We start from the raw sequence: 13,050 nt of genomic DNA, 5'->3' as shown, positions 1-13,050 counted from the left end.
ATTGCACATTTTTAAGCAAAGGCACACTATTGGTGAAGCACTCACCAGATTGGCAGAAAGGATCAAAATATACTTAAAACAAGGATTTTACACAGATACCTCTTTGACCTTTTTAAGACACTCACAGTACATCTTTTTATATCCAAAGGCACTTTGTGGGTGAAGTAAATGTATAAGCCAAATCTGGCCAAGGGTAAAGAAAAGGTGTTTCAAAGATTTTCACAAAATGCTTGTACTAAGGATGTTTGTCTCCTGATGATATCAAGATGAATTTCATAAGCTGGAATGATACTATCTGAGAAGGTTATGTTTTCTAAACATCCATGTTAAGCTAATATTTAGTGCAAACACAACACCCTGAGAACTAAATTAGGGTTTACACAAAATCTGTTTCGACCTTAACCTTTGGCCTTGTTCTTAAACAGCACTTCATGATCCAGGGAACACTGTTATGTTTTCTAAACATCCATGTTAAGCTAATATTTAGAGCAAACACAACACCCTGAGAACTAAATAATAATTTAATGCCATTATGTTTAAAATTTGATAAAAATACACATCTAATAGTATAAAACATATATAAAACAAATTTAAAGTTTAAACACATCAATCCACTTCCTCTGGTGTAACAGTGACAGTGAATGAAGCATTGCCACGTGCTATCTGGAAGGTCAGCTCTTGACCCGTCTCAATGGCCTTGAAATAGTCTGAGGTTGAGGTCACTGGCTTTCTGTTAATGTGGGTTATAACATCTGTTGGCAGTAGTCCAGCACTGTAAATATACAACATCTTGGTTTGTTGAGGTAGGTAACTGTAGAACATTTTTTTCTTTGAAGGACTTTGTCAAATGATTTAAAGCAGTTACATCTACATGCAGTCTATGATATATCATTTTAAACTATATATACTAAATTCAATTCTACTATTATAAAATTCTTGTGTACCTCAAGTTATGAACTGCATGCTGGATTAATTCTGGCCCTTATATTCATCTTTTAAATATTTATATTCATTTGATCATGTGAATTAAGGCAATACAAGAGAGTCCTAGATATACCTCTGGGCTGGTGAGCCTGAAATTACAGATACAATCAAGATGCCCTGCTCCACATTAGTGGGAAAATTTGGCACTCTCTTTCGAAGGTTCATCTGGAGGTCAGGGGTCAAGGATATAACACTAAGTCCAACATACGTCCTCTTAGCGGGAGGTGATGACGGAAACCTTCCCTCAACTGTAAATAAATGTTGAGCATTGTAAATATCTAGATCATTCCCTCAACTGTAAACAAATGAAGAACATTGTCAACATCTAGATCATTCCCTCAACTGTAAACAAATGAAGAACATTGTCAATATCTAGATCATTCCCTCAACTGTAAACAAATGAAGAACATTGTCAACATCTAGATCATTCCCTCAACTGTAAACAAATGAAGAACGTTGTCAACATCTAGATTATTCCCTCAACTGTAAACAAATGAAGAACGTTGTCAATATCTAGATCATTCCCTCAACTGTAAACAAATGAAGAACATTGTCAATATATAAAACATTAAGGTTATCTGTATTCAATTCGGCAAAGTCAACTAAATGCAGCACAAGTCGGCTGCTGTTACCACTTAGCCGTGGATGATGTACACATAGTAACTACCAGGTTTTGTTTGTTTAACATTCCTTTCAACAATTTTTCACTCATACTGAGACATCACCACTTGTCGGTGGAGAGCTGCAAATTTATACCTATACTCAGCACTCAGGGCCATTGAGCAGTGAGGGATCTTTTTTCGTGCCTGCACCTACTGCGACACATGACCTCGGTTTATAGGGTCTCATCCACCGGACTAGTCTCCATGTCCCTCAGTGGGATTCGAATCTGTGACATAAGGATCAATTCCTTAAACTGTGATTCTAGAGCAAATGCACTAGCCATTGCGTCATACGGGCAACCACTACCAGGTTAAAATTATTATGAATGACCATCCTTTAAATGTACTCAGAAGTTATCTCTCTTGTCTTCAATCTTAAAGCTACAATTACCGGTATTCATATTTATTTGTATCATTGTTGCGGTGTTTTTCCTTTGATGTCCACTGTGTTTTTATTTTTGATACACCATGTCTAATTGTGCTCTAACAACCATGCTCTATCAAGATAGAACATGCCAGGGTAATGATGCAACAATTCCAATGACCCTTGACCTTACATTGATAAAGAAAAAGAATATAAACAAAGTAGCTGACTTTATAAGCAAAATAAAAAGTTAAAACACATATAAACATAGTGAAGGTATACCTTTCCTTAGGTCTACATAAAAAATTCTAAATTTTGCAAGTCAATTTTTAAATCCAAAATGAAATTCACACAAGCGCATTTTTATAAATGAATGTTTTTGTCTTTCATAAACTTGAAGTGTAACAAACCAAACACAATGTAGTACAGGGAGCCCGGTGGATATTCCTTGTTTTCTAATTCCAACACAAATCGCTGCATCCAGTAATTTAGAGAATCGCTGTTCATCTCGGTCAAAAGTGGACATTTTCCCGTGCCGCACCCCACTCCTTGATTAGCTTGAACGTTTAAATTGCCATTTGGTATATTTACGAGTGTTAGGATATTTTTGAGAGTTTATCAAACGCTGAATTTCATGAACGGACACTTGTACAAACCTTTCATTTTTCGTCTTCGTGTTGACCTCAGGATTGGTGAAATTAACGCACTCAACACAGTCTCCATCATGTCTAAAATATCTCCTATATCGAAATCCATAATAGGTTCAATTTTAGTTCCGGTAGATCAAACGTCATACTTCCCAAAGAATCTTCAACATGCATCTTGTTTCCTAACTGATCTAAGGAATTTTCCTTCATAATTTCAGTTTCCATGTCTATAAGAATTGCGAAAGCATAAAACCACAACCATCATCCATGGCGTTCAGAATATGAATGGACGAGGTAGAAAGTTCAAGAAATACAGTGCTCTACTTTTTGAATCACGTGCTCTTTTTTCATTGGTTATATAAAATGGTATGATGAAATTTTGATAGATCATGGCTAACCAAGTGCATGAGAATATAGTTGAATCAGGTGCTATTAACGTGAAATTGATAGATCATGGGTAACTTAATACCTGAGAACAATGATACAAAACATATAGAGTACCTCTTAACTCATGCATCTTCAGATATCAGACTCGGGGGACAAACCCCCTTGTCTGATATCTGAAGATACACTCGTTAAAAGATACTCTATATATTACTTAAACCATCACATGTTGTGAAGTTATTGCCCTTGGGGTTAAGGTGGGCCCACAATACAGGTCAATATTTTCCATGCATTAATATATCAAGAGAAAATATTACAATTAGTCATACTAATATAAAACCATTCTGAAGTAGTCTATATTCAAGTTTGGTCATGTTATATAACCCTGGACCAAGTGGCCACAACATGGGATCAAAGTTTTACATAGGACTCCTAATAAATAAAAACATAATTTTTTTAAAAATTTTCCTCTTAAGAAGAGCAAAGACAAATTACTCAGCTGAGTGTTGTGGCCTCTTTTTACTTTTATTTCATAAAGATATGGATATTTTCCTCCAGCTAAAGACTGAGTAGTCCTCCAAAAGGATTATTTAAGTTGAAAATCTCTCAACAATTAGTATCACTGTGGCAGACAGACAGATGAATGGACAAAAGTACAGAAAGAAAGATAAGAGGCCCAAGGGCCTAATAGGTCACCTGAGTATCATGTAACAACTTTCCAACAATTGAATTGGGATTATTTTTTAAACATGAGGCCATGAAATTCACAAATTTAAAAGAGGCACTCTTTTTCATTGTAACTATACACTTAGTCTATTTACTTAATACCCAGAAGCAAAGCAGAGGACTATCAAGAAAATAATGCATTCCTACTATATAATGAATAGAGCCCCCACTCCAAAGGAACCCTTTAGCCTGATACCACATATTTCACAATTTTTAAAGAGGCATCCTTGCTCATCATAACCATTCACTTAGTTCATTGGCTTAATACCCTTGAGCTGAAGAGAAGAATTTTAAAGAATTAATGCATTTTCACTATATAATTAATACAGCCCCACTTTAACATCAAAACCTTTGACACTGGGGTCACGAAATCCACAATTTTGGATGAGGCACCCTTGTTCATCATAACAATACATTTAGTTTCTTTCTTTAATACCCAGAGACAATTTTCAAATCATTAATTCATTTTCATTATATGATAAATAAGCCCCCTCCCCCCTTGAATCCCTAACCCTGTGGCCACATTTTTCACAATTTGGGAAGAGGCACCCTTTTTCATCATAACAATGCACTTAGTTCATTGGCTTAATACCCAGGGGCAAAATAGAAGATTTTCAAAGAATTAATACATTTTCACTGTATAATCAATAGAGCCCCACCCTAACATCAGAACCCCTGACCCTGGGGCCATGAAATTCACAATTTTGGAAGAGTCACCCTTGCTCATCATAACTATGTACTGTAGTTTATTTAATACCCAGGAGCAGAGAAGAAGATTTTCAAAGAATTAATGCATTTTCACTATATAATCAATAGAGCCTCGCCCTAACACCAGAACCCCTGACCCTGGGGCCATGAAATTCACAATTCACTCTTGCTCATCATAACTATGTACTTAGTTAATTTATTTAATACCCAGGAGCAAAGAAAAAGATTTTCAAAGAATTAATGCATTTTCACTATATAATCAATAGAGTCGCGTCCTAACATCAGAACCCCTGACCCTGGGGCCATGAAATTCACAATTCTGGAAGAGACACTCTTGCTTATCATAACTATGTACTTAGTTTATTTATACCCAGGAGCAGAGAAGAAAATTTTCAAAGAATTAATACATTTTCACTGTATAATCAATAGAGCCCCACCCTAACATCAGAACCCCTGACCCTGGGGCCATGAAATTCACAATTTTGGAAGAGTCACCCTTGCTCATCATAACTATGTACTGTAGTTTATTTAATACCCAGGAGCAGAGAAGAAGATTTTCAAAGAATTAATGCATTTTCACTATATAATCAATAGAGCCGCGTCCTAACATCAGAACCCCTGACCCTGGGGCCATGAAATTCACAATTCTGGAAGAGACACTCTTGCTTATCATAACTATGTACTTAGTTTATTTATACCCAGGAGCAGAGAAGAAGATTTTCAAAGAATTAATGCATTTTCACTATATAATCAATAGAGGCGTGCCCTTAAACCAGAACCCCTGACCCTTGGGCCATGAATTTCACAATTTTGGTAGAGGGCTCAATGCTTATTACAATCATGCCAACAGTTTGACTGCTTGATGTCCAGGAGTAAAGAAGAAGATTTTTAAAGATTGTATTAATTTTGGTGGTTTTAGCCCCACCCCACAGGCCCCAGGGGGGCAGGGACCATGAAATTCACAATTTATGTTCCCCTTCACCCATAGATGCTATATGCCAAATTTGGTTGAAATTGATTGAGCAGTTTCAGAGAAGAAGTTAAAAATGTTCAAATGTTAACGCACATCGCACGACGACAGACAAAATGGGATAGAGTGACTCAGGTGACCTAAAAAGCCTCACTCTAGCACCAGAACCCCTGACCCTGTGGCCATGAATTTCACAATTTTGGTAAAGGGCTCAATGCTTATGACAATCATGCTAACAGTTTGATGGCTTGATGTCCAGGAGTAAAGAAAAAGATTTTTAAAAACTCCACTGATTTATATGCCTTTAGCCCCACCCCTCAGGCCCGTGGAGGGGGGGGGGGACAAGGACCATGAAATTCACAATTTATGTTCCCCTTCACTCATTGATGCTATGTGCCAAAATTGGTTGAAATTGGTTGAGTGGTTCCTGAGAAGAAGCTGAAAATGTTCAAATGTTAACATACAGTGGATGATGACAGATAAAAACAATTGGAAATAGGTAACCTGTGTAAACTCAGGTGACCTAAAAAGACAAAACGATGAAAAATGGACATGAAAAACTCTATATGTCTCAGCCATATTCATGGCAGGGCACAAAAATTATAAACTTAAACAACTTAAACAACTAAGACTGGGGCAGTGATATACTTGCTTTTCTTAGCTCTGTTTAGGAAGTCCACAGCCAGATCTGCAGGTAGAGCAAATGAGATCCCAGAGGTCAAGGTCATGGTGTTGATTCCAATAGCTTCACCATCCTATAAAACAAAGGTCGTGAAATCTCTGTACACAATGTCTTCTGTTTGAGATAGTTCAGTGTATGGTTTGTATTAATAAAGCTTATAACAAAATTTCAATACATACCAAATTTATAAGTGGGCCACCAGAATTACCAACCTATAAAAATTAAATATAAGAATCATTAGAATGCCAGGAAATTAGACAAACACTGAACAGTTAAACATTTACCTGCATAAGCTGATCTGTTTACTTGTAGTTACTACATATATGAACTAAATCTATATTCTGTATGGCAAACTTGTAATTCTGATCAATTTGTCCATGTTTCTTTTTTTGACTTTCATGAATGACATACAGTGTTAAAATACAAAATAACATACTCACATTGATTCACTTTATAATTCTATATTTATTCGAAATTGTAACTTAATGCCTCATATCAAATGCATGTAGTTTTTAAAACCCTCTCCCTGACTGATGAAGAGGGTCACAGTTTTACATGGCTAACTCCCCACTGACAATATGATGGGTATAGTTCAGTGTCTTGTTTGACTTATATTAATGACTGGATCACATTGTATCATGGGGGGACTTTGACTTACATTAATGACTGCAATATGTTGTATTTTTTGGGGGGTGGGGACTTTGATCTACATTGACGATTGCATCATAATGTATCAATGGGGGGGGGGGGGGGGGGACTTTGATTTACATTAATGACTGCAATATATCTTAGGGGGATATCTGAATTTCATTGATGACTGCACTGTGTTGTATCATCGGGGGACTTTTAATTTCATCATGTTGTTTCATGAGGGGACTTTTGACTTTTGACTTACATTGATGACTGCATCATGATGTATCATGGGGCACTTTGACTTACATTGATGACCGCATCGTGTTGTATCATGGGGGGACTTTTGGTCAGATTCCCCATGGTCTCCCTCCCTGGATTACTGACAACCCCTGCAGTGACAGTCTTCTGGAGATTAAAAGGACTCCCCAGGGCCACGACCCACTCCCCCGGTCTCACTGCAGTGCTCTTACCCAGAGGAAGGGTGGGTAGGTTTCTCTGGAAAAAAAATTATGCTATAAAATCAAACACAAAGGCAATTACATATATTAGCTGTATAAGCAATACTGCATGTGGAATCATTTTAATTCGTGGAGGTCAATGTTCATAGGCAAGCAAAAATTTACTTGTTTGAGGGGATGTAATTCCGTGGGTTACATGTTTATATGATAGATTCTATGTATCAATATGTCTACAAAAAAAACATTTAATTGTTGGGATTTATATTCGTGGGTAAGGATGGCCCACAAAATCCACGAACATTGGTCCCCCATAAACAATGATGATTCCACAGTAGTACATTACTTAGGGATATTTTTAACCCCATACTCTCCCTACATGAAAGTTTTTAATACACAGAAATTCATTTTTATCTACCAGTCAGTAATCTACCTCTTCTGCTTTGCAAATTTCATTCATAGAACATATTTGACCTTGACCTACATACCGCTTGAACTTTGACTGTAGCAAGGTCACAGACTTGGTCCACAGCCTGCACTACTCCCTGAACTTTCTTGTTATCGTTAAGGTAAACATGCACATGGGAAGCACCTGCCACAACATGAGCATTGGTCAGGATTAAACCATCAGACCGAACAATAAAACCAGAGCCACTGGAACTCATCTGCCTATAAATGGAAAAGAAAACTGCTTCAAATTTACAATAAGCTAAGTCTGCACAGATGAACACATATTTTGACTTTGAAATTTAAAAACAAGTCTTAACAAAATTAATTAGTCTCTTCTTTTTCATAAGTTGAGTTCAGCTTTCAAAACAAGAATAGGAAATGTGAAAATTTTCAACTGGAAATAAAATTGTAAGGGAATGAGGATTATCTATGATATCCTATCATGTGCATCTCACTGAATTGATTGCAATCAAAGGTAATATATTTGATAAACTGTCTTAGTTCACCCCCCCCCCCCACCCTTCCTGAATTCCATGAATCATTTACCGAAAACCCCTTCCTTTGACAACTTCAATGAAGACAACAGCAGGTTGAGCTTGCTCCACAATGTCTGCAATAAAATTAAACTGGGACCTCATCCCTCCACTAGGACCATCTGCTCTCACTACATACGCATTTTTAAATGCAGTTTTGAGGTCATTCCAGTAATTAGTCAACTCTTCACTATCTTCATATTTTCTAAATAAATAATATGTGGCACAAATTGATAGCAATGAAGCTGATAAATATTTGTATGTCAAATTTCTAGCAGACAGTCTGTCCTTGGGTGTTTTTGCTGGTCCAGCTCCCTGAGAATGAAAATAAGTCCTGCATTTAATGCGCAGTCTTTCAACTTCCCTTGAGTTTCTTCCACGAAAAATACATCTCCCCAATATAAAATGCAATCTCTGTAAGTTTGTCATGTTGTTGATCTTTTTTCCGACAATATCATTGCATTCGGCGTTGCATCAGGCTTGTCCAGCTGTTCTGAGGCTGTTGACATGCAGCTATCAACTTTTATTCCGGAAGGTAGGGCTAATAGCCGAAAATGAATCATCATGAATATTCGTAGATTGACATACTAAAAAAATAGGTTCTATGATGTCTTTAGCTGTTTAGTGGGTATATAATAATTATGAAATATATACAATACTTCATGCTAGATTATTGGATTTATTTTTCTGGACTTGCTCAACTAGTTTTTTTCTTAACCTTGAATCATTTTTATTTTACTCAGCACCTTTGATTTCCGGTTATAATTTGACACTCTGATCTCTGCAAGTCTGTTAATAAGTGTTTGGAACTTGAAAGATGGAGCAGAGATTCGTTATTTATGTATCTAGTTGGAAATACATAACAGGGCATTCTATGCCCTTTGGGAGTAAGCATCCTGTTCTCTCTCTCTCTCTTTTTTTTTTTTGGGGGGGGGGGGAGGGGGTGAAATTCGAACAGTCGAATGCGTATTTGTTGTGTGATCTGACTGACCTCTCAAGCGTGTTGGGTTAGGAAAGTCATTTACTGATTAAGGTTCTGCTTAAGGCAAACGTTCTTTTGTATAAAAAAGTTTTAAGAGTGTCTAAAATTTGTTAATGTTCCTGTATTGGTCTTTGAGTTTCACCCTAGCAAACCATAGTTATGAAGTTAACAATGTAAATTTCATTGAAATTGATTGTATGTTTAGTTTTTAACATAATTTTTTTTCTTTCAGAAAATCTTTGAGGTAAACGAGCTGCTGATTGATAAGAAATTGCTCTGGCCATGCTTCTTAATTTCTGTGACAGTCGTCTTTATCCAAAAATAAGCTGTGATAAAGTATCTGTGGATGGATATGATGTAAAAAATTTAATCTCTGGAGACTTATCTAATAGACAGAAGGGATTCCTGGGAGAATATTTCATCAAACCCCCAGTAACCATTACTCTGTCATTTCCATGTAACATTGAGATAAAAAATATTATTATAAATCCGTGTGTGAGTGCCCAAAAGTCATCTGGATTAGAAATACAGTGCTACCTCGGTATATTGCCAACTTTTGTCCAAGACAGATTTTGGCATTAAAGCGAGGGTGGCAATATAACGAATTCTGCCATAAATTACAATTCAGTTGGTTATCAAAACAAAATAAATTTATTACGTAATTTATTTCAGTTACAATCTATTTATGCCACATGTGTATAGGGACAGCTCTCATTTCTTTTTGGGGAAAAATGTCATTATTATTGTTTTTTTTTCCCTTTGTTTACAATGTTTTGACGGAAAAGATCGAAATAAAATACTAGAATATTGAACACATCAATTTCCTGTGTCATGCTCTAAGAATTTGATAACCGGATGACAAAGATGTCAGTGGCCGTTATGGCCTCTTGGTATAAAAAAGGGTTTTGAAAATTATTATTAATTTCATCTGAATCGAAAGTAGATTATTTCACCGTCTCAAGAATTTCTGAATCAGTTAAAAAGTTCGGTTGGTAAAGCATCATGACTGACGAATGGTAAGTCGCATGTCAGAGTACGTCAACCCGTTATAATAAACATGCATTCTCATGTTTGCTAGTACCTGAGGTGTACTTCTCTTCCAATTCTGTTTTGATATTTATCAATCAAACCGATATATGTCCGACAATTTAAGAAAATTTCAAGCCTAACGGAATCCCTAATATTTTCACGCGCGGAACTATAGTAGTCTAAAAATAGGTATGGGGTTTCCTTTTTGATCGATAGAATGGCCTCTTAATCTAAGGGGATAGGGGATATAAATTAATTTTTGCATTTATTATGGTTTTGTACATTATCCATGATAAGCAATAATCGGCAATTTACAATCAAATAGATCGAATGTTGATCAATCTGTTTTTTTGTAATCTACGCTTTCTCTCGCCTGACGTTTCCATATTTATCTTCTATCTTATAAACACACGCCAAAGACATTGCTAATTTTGAGTTTTATACAACGATTATCTTTAATTTAGCTAAATTCCTTGTCCAGCCAGTCACGCTTCACCGCAACCACTGTCAAAGCACGGGTGTGGTGTCCAAATTACCAACACACGCTAGATAATTGGCATTGTTACCGAGGGTTTTCCTTACACAATTTGACCTTTTGTTTCCCAAAACCAGTGGCGGATGGCAATAAGCGGGGGTGGCAATATAACGGGTGTATTAACACAGGGGGAAATCCGTTCTTTGAGAATTCCTGGCAATAAGCGAGGGTGGCAATATAACGGAGGGCAATATACCGAGGTACCACTGTATATAGTAAAAGTAATCAAGTAAAGACAGGCCCATTGTGGGAGCATGTCTCTGAAGTTTCACCCAAGGACAAAAATGCTTATGAATATATTTTCAGTGCAGTGTTTTCACCTATTGGAAAAGTGCAATTAACAGACCCAGATACTGTGTGCTTTGAAAACCGATTATTTCAGCCTTTGTCTGCAGATCAAGTTGGATCATTTCCTAAGTCACCTTATAAACACCATGTAGAACTCAGGGGAAGGAATTCCAGAGCATTAAGTTTTGTGAGTGATCTTAACATAAGGGTTACAAGAACTGCAGCAGGAAGATCTGTTGCTATAAAAAGTATCGAAGTCTGGGGTCAACCTTCAAGGTCAGTTCCAAGGTCAGTTAGAGAAAAATTAAATCATTTATTTTGTACCAGTACATTATCAAATTTAGTGCCACCATTTAAAGAAAGGAACATTCTCAATCAGAATTCTTGTGAACAAGTGCTTCGAGATGAAGACCAAAAGGACAGATGTTACACAGAACAAACTAGCGTTCAACTACCCAGGAGCTCTTCACACTTAGAGGGTGGAGTGGAAATACCAGAAGATTTTACTGATGCCATATCCTGTGAAATTATGTCAGTGCCTATCCTGTTACCATGTGAGAAAAATATTGACCAATCAACTTTGGAGAAACACAATTCTGCAGAGGCATCATGGGGTAGATTACCCAGTGACCCCTTTACAGGGGTTCCATATGACAACAAGAACAAACCATTGCCAAATGTTCATCTGAAACTTCGCATTGACAAATTTATGCTAGAAAACAGTGATAAACTTCAGCATGTGCCTAGAACACTTGGAAGAAACACAGATAATTCTTTGGTTTATGCGAAAAATGGACCAGAAACAAGCAGACTGGTAGAAAATTCTGGAAAGAGAGCAGATAGTACCTATTTTGAGCAAAATGAGTCTGAAAGGAATAATCTGAAGAAAGAAGAGTCCAGAAAGAGGAAGAACCCAGATCTTTGTTCTGATATCAAAGGCAAAAGACTTAGGGAAACTGGAAATGAAACCAGTACAACAGCATCTCTTGTTAATAATACAGCAAACTGTGTGATAGACCTGACAAAAGATGAGAAGATATCAATTACAGGCAAAGAATTAACAAAGATAAAATTTCATGATGAGGAATTAAAAGAGAGCATAAACTCTGCTTTCAGTGACATTCTCAGTCAGCTACCATCCTTTACAAAAACAGTGAACATGTCTCAGGAAAAAGCAGGACCCTCTAATGTGGCTGACCATTCTCAGAAGTTGATTGAAAACAACTGCAGTAGCTGCAATGAGCAATGTGATTCTATGTATAAAGCCCCCTGTGGGCACCTGTTTTGTAGGAAATGTTTACTGAAACAGAGAAACTATTGTTCTGGGATATTTGATAAAACATGCCAGAAATCTTGGAAATCAAATGAAATATCTAAAGTTCATTAAATTTAATATGCTTGAACATGTTGAATTAAACTCATTTAAGAAGTTCAGAAAAAGAAAGAGGGCATGCAAGGCAAGGACAATCTCCAGCTCTGAGAAAATATAATTCTCAATTTTCAAAATTACATTGAAAAGTTATATTTTTCTAAAATTATGTTTTCAGTAATATGGCATCTTCAACACTTATGAGTTATGATTCATTTATTTTAATCATTGACGTATTGGTTGATAATTTGTTTTTATAGTTGCCAGTAAAGCATATCTTAGAGGAAAATGGGTTTATTGAGGCCATAAAAAGTGATTTTTGAATATGAATGGGTCAAGTTAATGTTCAAATGACAGAAAAAATAAATGTAAAATTTATTTTATGTGTGCAAATAATGGAGTCTGAGCCCATTCTATATGAAAGTCGAACATTTCTGAAAAATAATTACACTTCAACAAACTTGTTTATTCAAATCACACTGACACACCAATGACAAGAAGACTTTGTGGCATAGTGATTAACGTGTTCTGTATTACGTGTAACCGTAAGCTTTGGAGAGAGTTTGAATCATGTGTGAACATACCTTGAAAACATGTAAAAATATAAATTATTAATCAATAAGTAATTCAAACTAGAGGCCCAAGGGCC

The 13,050-nt window shown here is 36.3% G+C and overlaps 2 protein-coding genes across 2 annotated transcripts; one reads left to right on the top strand and one right to left on the bottom strand.

The window, feature by feature from the left end:
• Positions 1-541: 541 nt before the first annotated feature.
• Positions 542-8,662, bottom strand: LOC133192286 (serine protease HTRA2, mitochondrial-like). The gene is made up of 7 exons (XM_061328298.1): positions 8,212-8,662; positions 7,704-7,884; positions 7,067-7,255; positions 6,307-6,339; positions 6,098-6,200; positions 1,058-1,232; positions 542-772 (listed from the first exon to the last, which is right to left on the bottom strand). Exons 1-7 carry the CDS (start codon positions 8,625-8,627, stop codon positions 607-609), a joined length of 1,263 nt encoding a protein of 420 aa, XP_061184282.1. The 5' UTR covers positions 8,628-8,662; the 3' UTR covers positions 542-606.
• Positions 8,663-9,031: 369 nt separating this feature from the next.
• On the top strand, positions 9,032-12,419 carry LOC133192296 (RING finger protein 37-like). The gene is made up of 3 exons (XM_061328309.1): positions 9,032-9,085; positions 9,413-9,721; positions 10,945-12,419. The coding sequence occupies exons 2-3, from the start codon at positions 9,463-9,465 to the stop codon at positions 12,417-12,419; spliced, it is 1,734 nt and encodes a 577-aa protein (XP_061184293.1). The 5' UTR covers positions 9,032-9,085; positions 9,413-9,462.
• Positions 12,420-13,050: the final 631 nt, after the last annotated feature.

Source organism: Saccostrea echinata, unplaced genomic scaffold, assembly GCF_033153115.1.
Source record: "Saccostrea echinata isolate AGI-Se365-2 ecotype Australia unplaced genomic scaffold, CSIRO_AGI_Sech_v1 ptg000025l, whole genome shotgun sequence".
Taxonomy (NCBI): Eukaryota; Metazoa; Mollusca; class Bivalvia; order Ostreida; family Ostreidae; genus Saccostrea; species Saccostrea echinata.
The sequence above is the reverse complement of the archived record's forward strand: the minus strand, read 5'-3'. Positions and strand labels throughout refer to the sequence as shown.